Source organism: Rhinolophus hipposideros, assembly GCF_964194185.1.
Source record: "Rhinolophus hipposideros genome assembly, chromosome: 9".
Lineage (NCBI taxonomy): Eukaryota > Metazoa > Chordata > Mammalia > Chiroptera > Rhinolophidae > Rhinolophus > Rhinolophus hipposideros.
Window position 1 is genome coordinate 22,014,995 of NC_138055.1, and position 22,725 is coordinate 22,037,719.

Sequence of the window (22,725 nt, forward strand, 5' to 3'; positions counted from 1 at the left end):
ATAATATTTATGTAGTTATTGTCAGGATTCAAAAACATGCTAGCCAATGCCCAGTGTACGATTGGTACTACTCACTGTTACTGCGGCGGTTGGAGGGCATGGTCTCAGCCACTTCCACTGCTTTTCCCACATACTCTTCTTCCCCTATAACATCAAAAATAATAAACCAGAGCTTAGGTGCTGTTTGACATGTTTACAGGGGTAAGGCTTTGGTGGCAAGGAAAACTATACTTTGACTCTAGCCTGCTGGGATCCCAGAAATTATGGGAAGAGGAGATCTTAAGCGTTTGTCTTTGCAGCTGGAGAGGGCTGATTTAGTTCTCTTTTTCCTAGCAGCTGGTGATTTTACAGCTGTTGGCTGATGGATGGTAATAAGTAGGAACATGGAAATTTTCACTGTTTTGGTAAAACATCCATTGGATAACACAGAAGCCTTAGAATATCATGGAGAATTACTTAAATTCTTGAGTTATAACTATTAAGGTGTGTGTTTTTTTTCTTTTGTAATCAGAAACCCATTATAAAAGAACATGAATGTTGTGACTGATGTGTTGAAATCTAACAGTAAACAGTGAGACCTGTGGAACTGTATAGTGGGGTTTGAGGAAAGTATTACATAGCTACCTAGCTGTGTGAAGCAGGTTTTAGAATCATTCATACAGTTTCATTACAGGAGTTTTTCTCATCTGAACCTGAATACATTTATTCATGTATTTATGTTTACACATCTTATATATTATGTTTTGTAAATTCAGAACAGATTTTAAGACCATAGTTTTTATCTTCTTTACTGTGCTGTGAATAAACCAAAAGTAATAATTAGAAAGCTCTTGACTTGTTAAGGAATTAAGGAAAAGAACAGAGGGCTTAAAAACAACAAATAAAGTTATTAAATGAGAACATTAAATCAGAATTTTAAAATATTTTTATATTGTAAAATGTGCACTCATGTTTGGAAATGAACACCTGTAAATTAGTTCTAGGTCTTCTCAGCAGAGAAAAAAACGACCATGGGTTATAAGTGCTACTATTAATCGTTTCCATTTATTGAGTGCTTACCATGTACCAGGTTTGTGCTGTCATGCTACAAATGTTATTGAATTTCATCTTCACAACGCCTGGATGATGCATCATCATCATTTTCTTTCATAAATAAGGAAGTGAAGCTTGGAAGTGTTAACTGACTTCCCAAAGGTTAAGAAAGAGTAGAGCCACAATTTATATTCACCTGTCAGACACTGAAGCCCATTTTCTTTTTGCTATTGTTGTACTGTTAAAGATTTGGATCTGACCAGGGTTGACACTATGCCAAGGACAGAGAAAAAAGAAAGGATAAAGGACAGGAGGGGCAAGGGAGATGGGGACGGGCTCCAGGGAGTGATTATCAGGATGGACCATCAAACCTGAACTGAGCGAGGAGGGAAGTGAGGACATGAGAGAGCAAAGACTATTCCCACCGCTAAAGGTTTGCTCTTTTATATTGTATGAAGCCCTTCCCGTGCATTGTTTCCCTTGATCCTTACTACCACTCTGGCAGGTAAGTATTTTTATTTCAATTCTGCAGATAAGAGAAACAGATACAGAGAGATTAATTTATTAGCTTGAAGCCACAGAGATAGAGCAATTACTCATCCAAAATCCTTACTACTGTACCCCACCTCCACCCCCAACAGGCTGCCAAGAACAAAACTCTTATTAAAATGGCTCTTTTGATAGGGAGTGGTAATCTATCCAAGTCATCTACATTTTAATATGGAACCAGAAATTAACATTGATTCTCTCGTCTCTTCCATTCTCAACTAGTGAAGTGGCTCAAAGGGAAGAAAGAAAGAGCCAAAACAATAAGTTTGGATAATCTACAAAGTAAATCGTTTGGAAGTGACTATCTTTTGGGGGGTATGTATCACTTTTGATGGGTATTTTTGGTTTTATTAGGAAGAGGAATTTCTTGAGCTACAATCCTTTACTTCCATATCTAGTAATTTTCCCTGAGAATGAAAGGCAGCAGCTATCCCAGTTATTTTGTTTTGTCACATCAGATCTGGAGGAATGGGTAATCCTACTATGAAAGGGGGTGCAATATTGTATTCCTAATATTAACAAAATATAAAGCCTGCCAACTTGATACTGTTCATGTGAGACTGTTCTCCTTCCACCTCAAGGTCTTAACCTTCTTATTTCGGTGTTCCTGTGTTAGTATGGTATAGTTTTGCCAGTAGTCCCTTGGCAATGAGTAACTACAGATACCATAGAAGGTGAACAGAATGTTGTTATACTTCATTTACTACCTTGTTTCCTAGTAGAAGGGCAAACCAGTAAAATATGTCCATAGCTGGAAATTATTAGTGTTTTGACTATAAAACTTCCAATGGATCTGACCTTATTTTCTCTCTAGACAGTAAGACATGCTCTCTTTTAAAGGCAAAAGTTGCCTGCGATTACTCTTTTTATTCAATGATCAGGAAACCAGAAAACTTCAGACCTAGAGGCATCACAAAAAAATGTTTGCACTCATGAAAGAATTCCATGTGAGTTTCTTTTTAAGAGTTCCCCCAGAACATTTAAATATTTATTTATAGGCCTTTGACTGTTTCACAGAGAGGGTTGAAGGATAAAAATGGCTGAAAGCTAAAATGTTGGTTTCAGAGCTGCCATCTCTGAAAGTAAAATATAAGCCAATAGGAAAGTAACATCGATTCTCCAAACATAATATTTGTAAATTCAACTTTTCATGAATATGCTTTGCTGAATGTGAAACGCATGTATATTTAGGTCAAAACTGGGGCATTGTAAAGGTACAGAAAGGACTTTCTTTAATATGTGTAAGCTGCTAATTCTATAAATTAGGGAAACAAGTTAAATTTGACTTCTGTTTCTTACTATAAGGTGCTCCTCAGATATCTCACTTTGTCTATTTTCTTAGGAATATTGCTCTTCAGTGTAGCATTTTGGGGTGCAGCCTATGGATAGTTGGGAGCCTGGAGTCAGAGCTCTGGGTCCGGAAAGCCTAGTTTCCCTTTTTAACTGCTAATATAATGGAGTGAGGGGGAACCTTCCTGGGAAGAGAAAAGCTGAGGTTACAGATAGGTATCTGACTTCTGGTTCACAGCCCCAGGTCTCCTATCTCTATGGTATTTCATTTGTGTCTTGCCAATTTTATAAGAGCTGGAAATGTACTTCAATTTGTCCTAAAACAATGACATTCAGTAGACGATAAGCTGTAATTTAAGTTTTCATTCCCTTTTACAAGGAGAATTTTTAGTGACCAGACACATAAGGGTAGAACACACACACACACACACACACACACACACACACATCATAATTATTCTACTAGACAGAGAAAATTCACAACCATTTCAAATAGTGAGGAAAACAAGTTCTGTTAACCCTGGCATTCTAAACCTTATCACTATAGTTGGAACTGCAGTTGTCTTATATCTTAGCAAGGTCAGTACTTTAATGGAATAAAACAGTACATGTGTGGATGTGTAGAAGCACTATAGTATTTGTTAACTCATAAGACGACTTTTTTTCAGTTATATGGAATTCTGATATCTTTGTAACTTTTCTCTCCAACGCTTTAGACAGAGAGAAAAAACAAAAAATCATGGTTTCAAAAACTACAATTATTTAGCTTTAAGAGAGCCCACATATTAAAAATGGAAAAAAAAAACATTATATTTGTTCCACTATTAAATATTTTAAATATAATACAAACATTACAAATTTGTTACAAGTAAACATTGATCAAGTGTCCTTGCCTTTTACGTTGGCATCTCTAAGGACACGACTACCAGACATGTAGCTTAGCTGGCTAGGTCAGCTCCCAGAATTCCTAAAGGGCAGTGGTTTCATTGCTTCCCAAGTAAGGCCCTGATAGGCATTAAAATTAAAGAGAACATGGAATCCTAGTATTTCCATATGCTGAATAGAAGCTAAAGATGGTAGGTGTAGACTGTTTATCTTCTTATTATCATTTGTAGCTTATTCAATTCTCAAATGAAAAACAGGAACTTGACTATGGGATTACACTTTGCCACCTAACTTCACTAACAGTGAAAGCAAGGAATTACAGCCTCTTTTGTGGTTTAGGTTATTAGTGGACTTGACACAAAAACCCCAGTTATTCCTCTGTCCTTCCAGAGTCTCCTGTACTTCTCTCAATTAAAACATTTACCTCACTGTATTGTAATAATTTGCTTACATATCCAACATTCCCTCTTTGCTAAACTGTCTAATTCTTTAACAGCAAATACTGGGCCCTCCACAATGTCTAACATAAAATAGGTTCAAAACATTCTGGGTCAACATATGAATAAATGAATCAATGACATTTTTAAAATGAGAGATTCATTTCAGATAATAATGTTAATAACCTTGATAATAATGATTGTTCTTGACTGACTGTGTCACCATCTACATACGTGTCATCTTTTAATCGTCAAACATACACATGGGGCCAGTATCATTATTTTATAGGTAGGAAAATATATCTTGTTATTAAGAAACTTATCCAAGATTATTGAGAGCAGAGATTAGAAACCTCATGTGTCTAATTCCAAAATGTATTCTCTTTATGTCTCATCTGTCCACGTCATGCTAAGAAAAGAACCCAATTTTAAAATAGGCAAAGATTTGAATGGACGTTTTTCCAAGGAAGATATGCAAATGGCCAATAAGCGCATGAAAGGATACTTGACATCCTTAGTCATTAAAAAAATGCAAATCAAAACCACAATGAGATGCCCCTTCACATCCGTGAGGATGACTATAATCAAAAAGACATAATAGCAAGTGTTGATGAGCATGTGGAGAAATTGGAACCCGCATACATTGCTGGTAGGAATGTAAAATATTGCTGCTGCTGTGGAAAACAGTCTGGCAGCTCCTGAAAAGTTTAATCTGGAGTTACCATATGCCCCAGCAATTCTACACCTCAGTATATACTCAAGTGAACAGAAAACCCACGTCTACACAAAATCTTATACAGAAATGTTCGCAGCAGCATTATTCATAGTAGCCCCAAAGCAGAAACAACCCAATGTCCATCAACTGCTGAATGAATGTGCAAAATGTGGTACATCCATACAATGGAGTATTCTCCAAACACAAAAAGGAATGAAGTACTGGTACATGCTACACCGTGAATGAACCTTGAAAACATTATGGTAAATGAAAGAAGCCAAACGCAAAAGGCCACATATTCACTTTATATTAAATGTCCAGAATAGGGAAATCCATAAAGACAAAAGATGTTAGTGGTTTCCAGTAGTTGGAACCCACGGAGGAATGGGAAATGACTGCTTAATGGCACAAGGTTTCTTTTGGGAGCAATGAAAATGCTCTAGAATTAGATGTTGGTAATGATTGCACAATTTTTTAAATATATTAAAAACCACTGAGTTGTATGTTTTAAAATGGTTAAACATTGTATGTTTTAAAATGGTTAAAATGATGAATTTTATGTTATGTGAACATAACCTCAATCAAAAAAATCAATAACTAAAAAACAAGCAAACAAACAAAAAACCATGACTGGTTGCATACGAATTTATAGCATGAATGTATTTCTTTTCAAGTCCCAGTCATTAAGCTGACTGTTTTAAAAAGCAATAGCTTTGGATAGATGAGTATTGAAGAAAACCAATTCTTTCAATAGCTATGGCTGTTGTTTCTGGCCATGTGCAGATGATCACAGATTTGTTAATGACTCCACATTCTAACAGAGTTGCCAAACAAGCCTAAATTTTTAATAAATCAGTATTTCCACCGCGATCTTTCAGATAAGCATACTCAATAATGAAGACAATGTTTTGTAGGGTTCACCTAGAAACAAGCAATTTTTCAATATGAAAAGAAGCATGTGAATGAATTAATTCAACAACAAAAGACTATGGAAGAAAACATGCCCTAGCAACTGGCTTCTTGTACTACAATCAGGGCCTCATTTATCTTAGACAAGTCAACTTTTGTAACACTCTCTGCACTGTATAGAATACTGAATGACAGTCGAACAGAGCTGTCAAGAAAAAAGGAAAACAGTGGGAAATGTGAGCTAGGATGAATTAAAAAAAAAAAAAAACTTTTTAAGAGAATGCAAAATAGTCTGTGACAAGGAATTTTCCTTTAAAATAACCAGAAGCTATGTGAACACATTGAGCAAGTGAATGTCAATGGGGGGGAAAGTACTCAATAATCCCCCCACAGCATTTCTAATAGAACTTACCTGGCCCCCAACTAATTATAAAAACCCATCTATATCCTAAAAGACATTGAACAAAACCACACAAAACCTTCCTTCATTATCCAACCAAATGCTGCTCGACAGAGAAGTTGCTTACAAAATGAGTTCTACCACTTTTTTGCCTTCACTCAGTTTCCCAGGTTCTTGCCCTATAGTTGTGTTAATAGTTTTAAAAGTATATTAGAAATTCTATATCGTTAATTCCACTTCTGCTATTTCTAAAATTATTTAAATTAAATAGGTACTAAGAAATTGAGATTGATAGGTTCCCTTTTCCCCTCATTGAGATTTTTATCATAGGAAGTTATCTTAGGTGTTTGTGGGAAGGAAAAAAATCCTCCTGATGACATCACTGTTCTAAGATGGAGCCTCTAATATTTTAAGAATCTCTTGGGAGTTTTCTTCCCTGTTGTGCCACTGATTTGCATTGTGACTTAGAAAAGTTTAAGTATAAAAAAAAAAAGTATAAAGTGAAATTATGTAGAGACTTAACTGAGATCAAATGAAGAGCAGAGATGGAGTGAGTTGGATGACTATTTGTAACTGTCCTTAGTAACTTCACACAGTGACCAGGTCGTAGTTTGGTTTAAAAGAAATTTCAAATTACTTAGCTGTTTATTGGGGTGACAGTTGTTAGCAAAGTTACACTATATACTGAGATAGTTTCTTATATAGGAAACTTAAAGTCTTTCTATGGACAAGAACTATAGCAAGAATTTAGTGATATTTGTCAATCTTCTGTATCTTGCAGCTGAAGAAATTGTGGCTTTTATAGAGGAGAAAGGAAGCTAATTTGATATTTTAAGGCAAGGAAGTCTTAGATATACTGAAAGAAACGTCTTAAAATCAGAGTGCCTTACTTTATTGCCACTGTATATAAGTACATCTGAAATGAAATTATGCATATAACCTAGGATAACTTATAGGATTTAGCCAAATAAAGGTATCTATTGGACAGACATCATTTTTGAAAGCCCAGTCATCAGAAATAATTCTTAAAACCCATTGGAAACAAAGAACAAATAAACAGTTCTATGCAATGAAGTAAAGGTAGAAAAATATCTCCTAAGTTGGTGGTAGTATGATCTTATCTAAATGTAATCTTCATAAGCTTCCTGGGCATTACAATTTTCAGTTCAATGCTATTTCGATTTTTATGGCAGAAATATTTATTACAGTCACCAAAGGAAAGATAAAGTGCCTGATGATACGGAAAAGAGGAAGCGAGTAGAATTAATCTGTGAAAAATTAGGTTGGTGCAAAGGTAATTGTGGTTCTTGCAATTTTTACATTTTTTTTTAATAGATTGAATTTTTTTTTTAAAGATTTTATTGGGGAAGGGGAACAGGACTTTATTGGGGAACAGTGTGTACTTCCAGGCCTTTTTTCCAAGTCAAGTTGTTGTCCTTTCAATCTTAGTTGTGGAGGGCGCAGCTCAGCTCCAGGTCCAGTTGCCGTTTTTCTGTGGGACCGGCAACCTTGTGTTGAGAGCCCACTGGCCCATGTGGGAATCGAACCAGCAGCCTTCAGAGTTAGGAGCATGGAGCTCTAACCACCTGAGCCACCGGGCCAGCCCCAATTTTTACATTTTAAACCGCAATTACTTTTGCACCAATATAGGATATTCAAAACCCATTTAGCTATATGGGTTTAGCATGTCAACCCATTTAGCATGTTGAAATTCCAGTTTTAGAAGTACATCCCCAAGTAGTCTTGATAGAAGAACTTTAGTGGAGGGTAAGAAATGGCAGTGATAAAGGACACATTTTTAAAAAATAAAGTCATGACTCTAACACAGATATAAAATAAACGTGTCCACAATTTTATTTACCTCATTAATTAATAAGAGACTGGCAAGACATTATAAGTGGTTCAAGGGGTAAATGCAAAGAACCACACGTATGTAGGCAAATAAAGAATGCTGAAATAAATTTATAAATAGATGCAAAAACAAAGTCAATACTAAGGGCAACAATCAATTGCATTCTACCAGACAACTGCTTTGCATTTCTATGAACAAGAATTATTTGCATTATTATTAATTTTCTACGACTTAGAGAGCTATAAGATAGTTCAATGCTAATAAAAGGCAGAGATAACTCAGAACATGATAGAACACTCAGTCACCTATTTTGGGGGGAGGGAAGATTTCAAGATCTTTCACAATTTTTCCCAATAGAGAGAATATTTTTATTAATTAGGGGAAATATTCAAAGAAAGGATATTCTGATAATGTGGTTTCCCAAATGATGCTACATTTGAACCACTTACACCATGGTTATCAATAAAAATGGTTTCTATCCCTGAACTCACAAAAAGAGAGACTTGCTTTGTTCCAGGAAATCATTACTCTGAATGATAATAGAATCTGACGTTAAAATTACTCGAGTCCACACTTTAAAGTGTTCACTAACAAAAAAATATACTGTCGAACCAACAGTATATTTTAAAACAATTAGGAATATTTTAAAACCTTCTTTCACTTAGTTTTTTAAGTGAGGTTATTTAATTAACAATATTTTTAAACGTGTTTTTTGCAATTTATTTGAAAGGCCCAAATTATGCTTTTCTCTGCCCTGGAGCAGTTTTTGCCTTCCTTTCTGCCTTCTTTTGTGAGGGGTGGGTTTGGGGGGTGTTGGTTTTGCTTTATTTTGTTTTGGTTTTGACTAATCATCTAATTTTCACAAAAGGGGCCATGATGTATGTTAAAGGATAAACCTTAAAAGTTGATTTTGATTCTCAGTTCTAACTGTAATACTGTAAAACAAAGGTCTGCTGGACCATATCTTTAAGCAATTTTGGAATTAATACTCATAATTTGGAGTACACAGATTTGGTAGTATTTGGAAATTTTGTATGTCTGTATGCATGCTTCTGAATACTCCTTTAACTCCAGATAAACTGCCATTTAGATATATAAATCAAAGCTTTGAGGCACACAAAATTTTGTACATGAAAAAATGAAAATAAGCCAGCAAAACTGACCTAAATTATTAGGTTATGCACAGTGTTCTCACCGTTCTTCATAACCTAAATTAAAACTGACTGTAAAAGCCATCGCACGATGTGATATTACTCTCCCTACCAGCTCAAAGCTGATAGGGAGAGTAAATAACATAAAGGAGGTGTTATCTACAAGGAACAAATCTCTAATTAGAGTTCAGTTACATTCCTGTTATCATCTTCTTTTAAATTTCTGATACGAAGGGCTTGTTAACACTTGCATGATCAGTGCACAGATAGGTTTTATACTGAATCAAGCAGGATCTAAAAGGATTCTCTACCCTTACATGCCCTGAACTTACTATGCCAGGTGTGGGAAATGGGGGCCAATCTCCCTGTAGTCACCTAGCCACAAAGCTGCTCGGCTTCTCCCAGAGGGACAGGACTAATAATCTACTCAAGAACAGAGCATTCATGAAATGAAATGGCTCACTTTGAGTACACTCCAGCCTTTGTCCTGAAGAACTTTTCATGCACAAATTGGTTTGGAACACACGAATTTAGTTTAGGTAACACCCTGAAGAGAGTCGGCCAAAGTGGAACCCTCAAAAATCTCACTTTCCACGGTCTTATAATAACATAGTTTAGGGATTAAGGTGGTGACTCTAGAATTCAAATACGTCTACCACCTATTGCCTTTGTGACCTTAGGCAAATTATTTAAATTTGAACTTCAGTTTTCTCATTTGTGAAATGGCAGTGATAACTGTATCTACCTTACCTTGTGTAAATCCAATGAGTTATTATTTATACAATGTCTAGAACAGTGCCCGGTACATAGTACTACCCAATATTAGCTACTACTACTATTATTGTTATTACTTATCATCATTATCATTATTCTCTCTCCCATTTCCCTCCATGACTGATCCACATTCCTTGGGCTTACAGTAAGTCTCTCAGAGCAACAAACCATGACCACTACACATAAGAAGAACATCCCAGCATGCCTTGCTCAGGGCAGGGCTAGCACACCTCTTATAGGAAGCAGTCTGGGCAAAAGTGAATGTCTTTAAATCCCACTTTACCCCAAGTCCTGCTTTGTGACAAACAATTGAAAGTATCTCATTCCCACTTCAAATGCATAATTAGCAACTTGCCCTCTTGGGAAGTTTTTAAAATGGAACTAAACTCCATACTTAAGGTTCTCGATTCTCCGTTAAATATATATTGGCTGAATGAAAAATAGTAACACATATTTATTGAAAACCTATTATATGTCAGTTACTGGGGATTCAGAGAAATTTAAGCCACTGTTTCTTTCCTGCAAGGGCTTACAGTCTAGTGGAGAAAGGCAGATAAACACATGATTATCATACAGTGTACTAAATGCGGTTTCCCTATGAAATTTGCATTGGCTCCATTCATGCTTTTTTCCAGTTCTGTCAGCCAGAGTAAGTTTCTTGGCAAAATAGTGAAGTAGGTACACATAGCTCCTTCCCTCTCCCCTTAAGACATTTCCTTTCCCTCCTTCCGGAAGTCACTTCCTCATCTAGGCAACTCTGAGTCCAGTTCTAGGTTTGAGAACAGATGGCAGAAATCCCTTGCTGCCATGTTTGTTGCTAATAATTTAAGGATTTTCTCCTGAGTGTCAGTGCATTCTTGTAGGGAGCTCCTAAAATACCTTTGAAGAGCTAAAGGAATGAATCTCCACAGGAAGAATTTCAGGCAACTGGCTAGCTGGGAAGAGAGAAGTCTCAAAGTACTAGCCAATTTTCATTCTTGAATCATAATTGCTTCTGCTCTATACCTACCTTTATTTTACTGCCCAGGCTTTCTGACAAGAGCTGTTTTCTCTAGTGTTCAAGTACAGACTAATGAATAGATTGTAGAGCTTTTCAATTACTTGCATTCTTGCTACATATATTATTGGGCAAGGCTTTGGAATACTCAGGCTTCAACCTATTTTGCGCCTCTGACAGTATGTTTCAAGCCCCCTTTTCCATCAAACTCAATTATTATGCTTCAGATTCACCATAGAATTCCCTCTTCTTCTGTTAAATTGAAACATGCAAACCTTTCGTGGGGAAAAGGAATGTTTTATTCGTTAATGAAAAGACATGTTTTCCTCACAATGCTTTCTATTCAAAGGTTAGTGCTGTAGCATTGTTGTACATGTTTTTGTCCTGCATACGAGGAGCAGGTTGTAACAGGCTAGGCTGTTATTAGAATTTATCTCTTTTCATGCATAAGAAGTTCATTCTTTTAAAGGTTAATCCTTTTCTCTAAAAGGGACATATCTCTTTAGAAATTAATCAGCTTTTGCCTTCACCTTTTGTCTTAAAATTGCTGCATAACATTGTTCCACTTCTAAATCATTTGTCATAGCCAAATGGAGGTCCATGAAATGCTGCAGCTGCCTTTAAGTGAGCATTTTTCTTTGCTTCATACAATAGGCACTGTTTGCATCCTCTTTTTACAAACATTTTTTCAAGTTCCAATGACAGTATGAAAGAAGATTCATTTTTCATTGGAATTCAAAGTCGAATGGTAAAGAATGAAAATGAAATCATGTATATGTAAACAATAATGGCACAGTAGCTCTAGGAAATTACTCCATTTATGAAATTCAAGACTTTCTGAATACTTAGCTGTAATATCTTCTTTTTCCCCACTAACTTTCATTATAATTTTTAGGCGGACAATTTCTTGGAAAGCAGTTGGGAAGCAAATTTTATCACACATTCCTAAAGGAATTTAGTTACTATGCTTCCTCCAAAGCATTCACCAGAATGCTTTGCCATCTAATGTTTAAATAGTCTACATCTTGATAAGTAATTGTGCAACCCAAATGCCTGACACTGTCTGCATTCTCACAACCTCTTGCCATAGCCAATTTCCTCAGCTTCATGACTATTAGACTATTAGAAGGTCTTCTGCCCTTGCCCCCCTCCACACACACACACACACACAAAGGAACAATAAAAAAGCAGTTTTTCTAGGTAAGGTCTGTCTATCTTACAATGATGGATTTGAAAGATAATGATTTCCTCATTTTGCCCCTCACCTAGATTCCTATGTCTGTCCCCTCAAATATGAAAAAATGGTATCTTCTTTCCTGTGTCTATTTGGCTCTAAGATATAGCTGTCACCAAACTGCACAGCTATTAATGAACAGGCAGTTTTAATAATACCTGAAATTACTGTCTCAAAATTTATATGAGCCCTTCCCTGTAAGAGAAATATGCTAAAAATGACTTACAAGTAGGTTAATATTGGTAACAAATAATTTTAGATATAGGTATGAAAATTGTTGACATCGACACAACACTATTGTACTCTTGGTATAGTAGAGGGGGTTATGAAATTCACAGAATATCCAAAATGCCAAGGTGTGCCTTTTACCTAATTGGGATTTATAAGTGTGTTGTTAAAGTGGAGTTCTCATTTTCCAATTAGATAGCCAGACACCACTGTTCTTCTACCAGGCCTTGAGTTCATCATCCCATTTTCCTGCTCTTTATCTAGTTCATGTTTGTGTACCAAACATGAGCTATGTTTAACTTGTTACTAAAGTTTCCTTTTTCTGTTTTTTTTCAATGAAGACCTCGTTTTACTTGCACATTTTTCACGAGCATCAAATAGTGGGTAATCTTTCAAGCTTGAACAGTAACAGTTGTATCGCTGAGGAAGGATTTCTTGTTTCAAATGATCTAGGCAATGATTTACAGCTATTTTTGGTAATACTCAAAATGACAGCTCCTTGAATTTTTCTGTGTGCAGAAAAATTTGCTGGGCCAGCATCTTTCAGACCCTGGGAGGTTCGTCCCCATTCTCAGCATGTGGGAACAAGGGCATGTTCTGAAATCCTTACTCCAGAGGGAAGTGACCTGTCCACATTATCTTGTGATATGTGTGAATGTTTGATGAGGCTTCCCTAAATGTCTGTGACCTCCTGATGCCTGGAATTTGTGGCACAGAGCTAACCTCTAAGTTGGGTGAGATTAGTTATAGGCTTTGGACATTCCAACACCAAACCTCATAAACTGACCTAAAATGATAGTTTAGTTCCTTTAAAGAAAATTAATAATACTTTGCAGTATCTACCTTAATATAGTACTCTATAAATGGTTGATAAAGAGCAAAAAGAATGCCAAAGGCAGCAAATAAAAATTAACAATCTTTTAAAATTCAGAACATTATCAGAAAATACATGTGGATCCCACTGGCTGTTGGAAAGCATAAGCTAGGGTAAAAAAAATATGGAAAAGAAATAGTAAAGAAGGAAGGTGAAGAAAGAACATAACAGATGGGATGTGGAGTACAGCATAGGGAATAGACTCAATGGAATTTTAACAGCTGTATACGATGCCAGAGGCGGGGTACTAGATTGGGGCGGGCGGTTATCACTTTGTGTGGGGTGTAAATGTCTAACTATTACATTGTTTTGTATACCTAATTAAACTAATAAAAGAGAGAGAGAGAGAGAGAGAGAGAGGGAGAGAGAGAGAGAGAGAGAGAGAGAGAGAGAGAGAGACCGAGAGACAGAGAGACAGAGAGACAGAGAGAGAGACAGAGAGAGAGACAGAAACTAACAGACAAGATAGAAGTGAGGTAGAAAGACATTTTTTTAAAAGAAGAGTATTAAGTATTTAACATACTTTTCAATCATTTCCTTATTTGAAAATCTTCAATGGATCTTCTGTACCTACAGGATAAATTCTAGCTAGCATTCTTAAGCTGATATGTGTTCCGTGGTCTAGTTAGAACATACCTCTCCAACACATGCTCTCTGATTTACTTATTGACTATCCCAAGAATATTCCTCTGGGGTTCTTATCTTCTTGACTTTGCTTTCTAAGCAAATCCTATATACTCTTTTTAAGACGCAGCCTCAGGGACTACACTCTGAAGTTTTATACAGATAGAATGTATTGACCTTGGTCTCTACCATATTTGTTTCAGATTTCTTAACATTTTCTCAAATGCCCTCCTCAGATAATACTCTATATAATCCCCTAAATGGCAGTAATGGATTAGGGATGGTTTATTCTAATAATTCTGGCTCTAATTCTGTCAAATATTTGTCTCCTGGCATTTTGTGTGTGTGTGTTTGTGTGTGTGTGTGTGTGTGTATTACAGATTATAAAATTTAGACAATTAACAAAACTTCTTTTCCCACTAATCTTCATTATGCTACTAACTTCCATTAGCTATATAAGTATGCCTTCACCTCACAAAACTCTTTAACTTTGGAAGATTTTTCTTACTCTGTTTTCCCAAAGACTCCATTTTGTTTGAAATTAGCATCTAGTACGAGTAAACAAAGAATCACCCAGTTTTTACGGAGAGCCTTTAAAGAATCTTAGCATGCAGAAGTTATTTGATAGTTTCTTTTTTTGTGATGATAAGGAATGTTGAATTTAAAATGTTTAATAAAAGCAGTAGAACTGGAGCATTTTTACTAGAATAGATATGAAAAACCAGATATTCAGGAACTAAGATGAAAAGACCTCACTCTCATACAGCAGTAGAAATCGGAATCCTGCAGATCTCCGAATTTAAGTGCAAATCTGTCTTTCGAGCTTGCATGGATGTGTGAATGGAGATGTATAGTAAACGCTTGCAACTCCATGTGACTTTACATGTAAACAGATCCTAGCACAGATAGCCATGAAGAGAAGCCCGAGAAAATAGGTAACTATAACTCAACTCACACTTGAGCACTCCAAGACCAAAACCAAGAAATTGAATATATAACATTAGTTGAGTTTCTATAAAGAAAGTCAACAAAAACTTTTGCGATATCATTGTATTCTAAGGAGAACCAATTTCACCCTCGTAAAAAAAAAAAAATCTATATACTTACTAATCCCTAAAAGCTAAAAGAACAGCTGTAATTAATTTTCATTAAGCACAAAAAACCTTACATTACAATATACAGAAATGAAAGTTAGCAAGCTGGCCACCAAAATCGTTTTTTATGAAATTTTCCAGATTATAACTCTTAGGCCTCATGTAGCCTGCAGTATTCCAAGCCCTATATAATTATTGCGCTTGAATATTATGTGAGTATGAAGTCCATAATAGTTATATAACGCACTTGGATAAAATGCATATGCTATTTCCAGATTGCCTTCACAAGTAGAACCAATGACATATATACGAAGAGAATTAAAAGAGAAAGGTGCTCTGGGTAAAATAGCACAACTTACTGGAATGTTAAATTAGGTCAAGCGGTAGTACCTCAATGTATTGGTGTAACTATTTCCAGACTTATTGAACTCTAGGGACGCATTTTGAGTCTGGCCACTCTAAGACATGTCATTTTTAGGAGTTCCTTTATTATTGCAGTCAAAATATTTTAGATTTTTCCCTAGCCTTCTAGCACCACACCTTGGTTCATTTTATTTCCTCATCCTGGGAACTTTCTTCCCTTCTGTCTGTCAGAAATACTGCTCATCTTCAAGGACCAGCTCAAAACTAACCCTTTTCATAAAGCCCTCCAGAACCACCAACCTATGGTAATTTCTGCATCTGCTGAATTCTAACATCATTTTGTTTCTTAGGTATTTATTTACTGTAGCTTATCTGTAATTTTTTTCTAGTAAATCTTTTTTTCCCCCAGCTACATATACTTTTCTTAAAGGCAGAAATTGTATTTTGTAATGCTCTGGATACCAGACATTGCCTGACATAATGACTCTCCATTATAGATATTCATTAAATATTTGTCAACTGGTTGATATAACTTATTATGTTTATGCTGATTTACCTTTTATAATGTTTCTCAAGGGGAAAAAATAACAAATATAAAAACATCTGATAGATCCAAATTTGGGAACCTGGATAATTTGGGAATTCTGAGCTACTTTAGAAAACTTTCATTTGTTTAGTCATGACATCATGTGTCAATAAATCCATCCTGGTTCTGGAATTCATGGTGATACTTAGTTATTAGGAATTATTCAAGATGACCTAAAATATTAATTTTTAGAAATTCAGTGAGCTAATACAAAAAGTATTAAAATTCTCATAAATCTCTTAGATCCCAGAGAATTCTACACAGGATTCCTCTCTATGAGAAATGCTATCTTCGTAAGCCCTCAAGTACTCCAAACTGTGGGATTAAAAGAAAAGACACAGTCATGAAAAAAATATATTCAAAGCCTTAAAAATTTACATATTTTGACCATTTAATTTTACTTCTAAAAAACACATTCCAAATAAATAAAGATGTACACAAATAGGTAGCTACAAAGACATTTATTATAGAATTAAAATATAATATGTAAAAATACTTAAAAGCCTAAATAACCAAAAATAGGTGAATGGATATCATATGGCTAAAGCCAACCAATGAGAAGAGATTGTGGGAAGAATCTTACTTCCTAGCATCGTTTGTGCTCGTAGCTCTTACTTATTTTTGTTTGTAGGTCCATGGGAAGTGTATGTGTAAACACAACACAGCAGGCACCCACTGCCAACACTGTGCACCATTATACAATGACCGCCCCTGGGAGGCAGCCGATGGCAAAACAGGATCTCCTAAAGAGTGCAGAAGTAAGTACTGAGCCCACAAGATGCAAAGACTTCTTTGTAAAAGAAACGTATTTGTGGACTTCTTGTCTCTGGAAGCATACGAGTAAAGTGATGGGTGACAGACACTGTAACCTACACAAACATCGCCCATATCACTGCCCACTGTGACCTCAGCCATCGGAAATAATTACTGCATGCAAATTTGCCGATGTGATTGTTTTGCCAAGAATGTGTTGTCCATTTGCTTGGCCACTTTACAGGACCCAAGCACTTTTCTTGAGAATTTGATATCATAAAAACATGGCTAGATACAAGGACAACTGAGGATTATGGTGTACAATTACTCTTCTAGATGAGATAATGAATTATAATCATGAAAATAGCTGTCTTGAACTCATTTTTCAAAACAACCCTATAAAGCAGGTGGTGTTAATCCCATTTTAGATATCAGGAAACTGAGGCTTAATAAGGTTAAGTAAGTTGCCAAAATTAGTAAATGATAGTCAGGACTTGATCCCAAATCTTCAGACTCCAAATTAAATATTTTTTTCTATAATACCGTAGTGCCTTTCTTTTCACTGTACTTGAAATGACAAATCAGATTTGAAATTAATCCAGTCAAGAAGGAGACTGCATCACCAAGGCTAACTCTGGGTTTGAGGTTTGAGATTAGATAGGAGGGTAAAAAATATGGGAATATGAATGTTTTTCTTTTTTTTTCTTTTTTTTCCTTTTTTTTTTAATTCAAAATGTTCAGAGAGATACACATGCCTATATAAATGTTTACACTCACAAACTTCAATTTTACTAGGTTTTAAAGGCAAGTACTGTGGGTAAAGTTGTGAGTAGTCTCTTCTCATACATAATTTGGAATCATAACTGATTTATTTTAGTTTCTAGGAAATGTAAAGGATTTCCTCCTAGCATAAATCTTAAATTATCTTATGATGTGTTCTTTAACAATTATGAATCTTCTCAAAATATCATAACACATCAAGGAAACAATGAAAAACAATAGAACAAACATTTTTAAATACAGTGGACCTCCAGGAAAATATCTGGATTCTTATTTTAAATCACTCATCAAGAGAATCTAAAGAATTTCTCCTAGATTCCTAGAATGCCATTCTGGCCCTCTCCAGAGAAACCAACTGCACATCTAAATACAGGTAGAGCATAGAGACTTGTCACTTGGCAATATTGACTGATAATCTTAGAAATGCCTTTGAGAAATGGTTACATAAGAAACACTGCCAGCATCTTCTATAAGAAAATTGAGCTTCTATAGATTATGTTGTACTCACCAGTACAATAGCTGATGAATAGAAAGATGAATCAATCTACCTGCCAGTTTACTAACCCCTGTCAAACAGAAGTTTCCTTCCAGGCTCATCAGTGAGCATGAATTCAGGCCTGTATCTGAAATATGAATTGTCATTTTCAAATAATGTTTGACAATCTAGGGTTTTCTAAGCAAGGTCTTGGGACCCACAGTGATGACCGTGGTCCTTGGGCAGTAACAGGAATGGAAACAATGTGTAACCATTAATGAGAAAAAAAATGGTGGCCACTCAAATAGTCTTTCCAAAATAAATGTCAACTCCAGTTGCTAAGGTAACTGTGATATCACTGCCTCAGTGGACAAATCTATACTTTGTTGACTATCAGGCATATCCTGAAACTTTTAAAATTAAAAATCTAAGATGTCAATTATATTTCAAAATACTTATAAACACACACCAAAAAACTTTGAAAAAAAAAAAGAGATGGGAAACTAGAGTTCTCAATATGTACCTTTTTATATTGTTTTGATTCTTGGGTACTGTGAAAATGTGCCCTATTCAATAAACTAAAAATAAAATTTTAAAATTATCAACAGCTTACCCTATTTCAACTGTCTGAATACATCTTAGAAAACCTGCCACTTTATTTTTCCTTATTTGTTTTCCCTCCATGCGTCTTTCCTCCAGCCTGTAAGTGCAATGGACATGCTGATACCTGTCACTTTGACATTCATGTGTGGGAGGCTTCCGGGAATCGTAGCGGTGGTGTCTGCACTGACTGTCAGCACAACACGGAAGGTCAGAATTGCCAGCGGTGTAAGCCAGGCTTCTACCGCGACCTCCGCAGACCCTTCTCTGCTCCAGATGCTTGCAAAGGTAAGTGAACTGACGGTTACCAGAAAAAAAGGGAAGACTTGTACAAAAAAGATGAATCTTTCCATCCTTCATTTGATGGCCCAGGAGAGAGTGGTCGTGAAATTTCAGACAATAAACTCACGCATATCAGTTAATTTCTTAATTGATAAGGGGCAAGAATTTTCTACTTGTTAGGTGAAAACAGTACGATATTTATAACAGTAATTCTCCTTTCTCATTCTCCATGAAGTAAAATTATTTACCATAAAACCAGATTTTGGAAAACAAGATGACTAATATAAGTGAAAAAAGAATAATAAAGAGGGTGATATGTTTAAAATTAAGACTAAATATATGAGTAGAGCATAGACAATGAATGGACTCAAACTGATGAAATAAAGAGTGGTTACCTGTGCTTGGGTCACTCTAGCTTTCGTCTCTACAGTGAACTTGAACCCCTGTTTTGGTTTCGATATGAGTGCACTTTGGTTGACACTCCTCTAGCGTACCCCTGTATCAAACATATTTAGAACATAGCAATAATTCCCTACTCTTTCGCAAAATACTAAATTCACATAGAATAGATTCAGCTTTTTGGTGGGCATAACTCCAAGAAGTTTATTTGAAAAAAAGGGCGGAATTTTAAAATATCTGTCCAATTATCTGAAACATGAGACTAGAAAGGGTACATACAGATCTTAAGTAAATGTCCAATGTGGATAAATAGCTCATCTAATTACATGAGTATTTACATGTCTATCAACTCAGAAATTACTAGAGGACAAAAACTACTCAAGACTGTTAATGAAGATTGATGATCACGCCCTTCCTTTCCCTACAAAGGACTCCATGTTCTAGCTCAAAACAGTGACAGGAAGGGAGCAACCCAATAGGAAACAATCACTTTAAAATCTTGGTGGGTTTTTGTTTGTTTGTTTGTTTGTTTGTTTTTTAATTTCAAGGAAATATTCTATTGCTCTCGGAAAATACATATATTTTCACATCAGGCAGGAGATATCTACATGAAAATTTGAGTACACTTGTTTGTTGTTAAATTGTAGAAGACAGATTGTGGCACAGCTCACTTTCAACACTGAGCCAAAAATTTAGATTTGCATCATGATATTTTTCAGAGAGTTCTTCTGTTTTACTCCTGCTCCTTGTGAGTACTCAGGCTTGAAGCTAGGAACTGCTACTAATAAATCACATTGTTACTCTCCTGGTTAACAAATACTTACATGCACCAAGTAGGGGATTATGAAAATAAGTGACACCAATTTAGTCCTTTTAGCATAATTCCTAGGAGGCAGACGAATTGGTAGGGAAGATCTATATTTCCTTCTTTCCTTTTACAGAAAGATCCCTGATCCACTGGGCAGACTGCTCAAGGAAGGGCTATCTCCATTCACTTTATGTCTATTCCAGCATATGTTTGGAACAGAGATGCCTGTGACCAGTCACTTTCCTAGCATGGTTCCCCTTACAGACACCTTCTGGTCCTTCTTTCCCTTTTCTGAGCCGGGCAGATCCCAACACTTATTAGCACATCCAGTTCTCTCTACCTAAATTCTCTCCATAATATATTGTTTAATTGGCAGTGTTTGGCAACATTTTCATTATTATTTAGTAATGTTTTCATACCATTAACTTTCTCTTTGGCAGATGTGCCCTATGTCACCTCTAGAGTTATTAATTCTGATAGTAAAGTTAATAACAAATAAGTTAATGTACTTCACATTTATGAAGTACCTAGAGTGTACCAGATTTCATGCTAGGTACTGACAGAGATGTTGCTACAGCCACAACTTTTCTCCCCATTTCCTTCTTTACTTTCCTTCTTTACTTTCATGAGGAAGGTAGTATCAAGAAAACAAGTTGATATTTTAAAAAATTTAAAGCATCTCAGTGTGTGGTTCCATCAACAACATGTACAATGTTATTCAAAATAACAATTTTATTATATTTATTCTGCTGTGCTCACCAAAGCAGAAAAGGAACCCGCTACTCAGTGTGTGGTCCAGAGAAATCCCACTGGCATGATCTGATTAGAAAATGCAGAACTTCTGATCCCACCCAAACCTACTGAATCAAACATGCACTTTAACAAAATTCCCAGGTGACTGTATCATTTTAAAGTTTGAGAATGCTTCGGAATGCTTTTTAATCAACAAGCGTTAAATTTTGGCATTTTAGCACTTGCTCTAAGGTTAATTTTCTTAAATTAAATTTCTTAAATTAGCCAGAACATCCTACGATTCCCTGAGCATCCAAATTAACCAAGGTTTGCATCTCTACCTATGTGCATATGAACTTAGATTTTTTTAAAAAATGAACTACATGAAGATATACTGAGAGAAAAAAAGAAAATCTGGATAAATGTGTTTCTATGGTATAGCACTTTCCAAAATTTGATCCATGGAATACTAATTCCATGAGATATTAATAGGAATTAGGATAAGGGGAAACTTTTCTAATGGCCTAAAGTTACAAAATGGTGATTTAATCAAAGGCTTCTTTACTTCAGGATTTCTCAGAGCTTTTCATATGCAAATGTTCATAATACACCTCCTATAGAGCTTTGGAGAATGTAAGAACCAGAGTATGGTTTTCTTACAGAGCATCTTGTGGGACCAGTGTCCTGCAGAACACACTGGGAAATGTTGCCATTGTATAGTGGCCATATCTATATGAAGATTTCACTTGGGAAGACCTAGCCTAGAAGATTTCTTCTGTTTATTTGGTCCTCATTTCCAAGTGCCAGAACCTACAATTGTACGGCAAGGAAATAATAAACCTTCTATTTCTATCAATGAAATAATTACAAACAAAAACTAAGCCTGGGCAATCTACAGTGAGCAATGATATATGAAAACACTTATTGTCCTTATTTCCCAGTTCATGTATTCTCAGGAGTTGGAACCATTGAAAACCTGAAGCAGTGGCCCAGACAAAAATTGCTAGAAGTATATAAATTACACCTCAGTTTAGCTCAGGAGACATTTGTTGAGTGGTTTTTCTGTGCCAGGCACTGTGGTAAGGATGAAAAGATCTTCCCTAAAAGATCTTACACTCTAGATGAAGAGCAATTTACAATAACAGGTCATTTTGATACACTATCGTGATGGTGCTCATATAATCATAATAGCTGACATTTACTGAGTGCCTACTCTTTTCTGTTCACAGTTCAAAAGTCTATCTATATATGTATTAATTCATTTAACTTTCACAAAAGCACTTTGATGAAGGCATTATTATTATCCCCAATATATGAGGAAAGTGCAATGAGAAAGATACACCAAGTGCCTTAGGAAGAGTGTGGGGGTGGGGTGAAGGCAGCTAAGAGAGACTTCCTCGATGAGAAGCCTCCAATTCTTCTTTGGTGGCTGTTTTTATTTGTGCTGAAACACAAGATCTGTCCTACTTTCTAACCAATGACTGCCTATGTTGCCTTTAATGAGTTGATCTAGAAAATGGAATGAATTGATGTTATTCAGCCTACTGCACATTTAATAGAGTACTTACCTGTGCACATTAATTCATTCAATAAATATTGGTGACACTAATCTTGGGACTTTGTTCACAGGTAGGCAGCTAGCTCCCTGCCAAATAAGCCCAAGATTTGTTGGCTCCATTCATGTTCCAGGCTGTATTTTTCCTCCCACTCTTCTGATAAGCACTATGCTAATTGCTGTGGTCCTTTTGTGTATACTTAATTGATGGTCATAAATTCATCAAACCTGAATAAAAAGGGCCTCAAACCAAACCTACTAGCCAACAGATTTATTCTTGTGAGCAATTTAATCATCTCTGTTCTCACTTCCTCTTTATTTCAACTGTAACCAGAGTCAACTGTGGG

The 22,725-nt window shown here is 35.8% G+C and overlaps 1 protein-coding gene across 2 annotated transcripts in view; it reads left to right on the forward strand.

Annotated features, from left to right (window-relative positions):
- NTN4 (netrin 4) overlaps positions 1–22,725 on the forward strand; it is a 96,661-nt gene that overhangs the window by 45,428 nt on the left and 28,508 nt on the right. For both annotated transcript variants that reach the window (XM_081060396.1, XM_081060395.1), the window contains exons 4-5: positions 16,626–16,752; positions 18,702–18,890. In XM_081060396.1, coding sequence (XP_080916522.1) covers positions 16,626–16,752; positions 18,702–18,890 — 316 coding nt within the window. The remainder of the gene's footprint in view (positions 1–16,625; positions 16,753–18,701; positions 18,891–22,725) is intronic.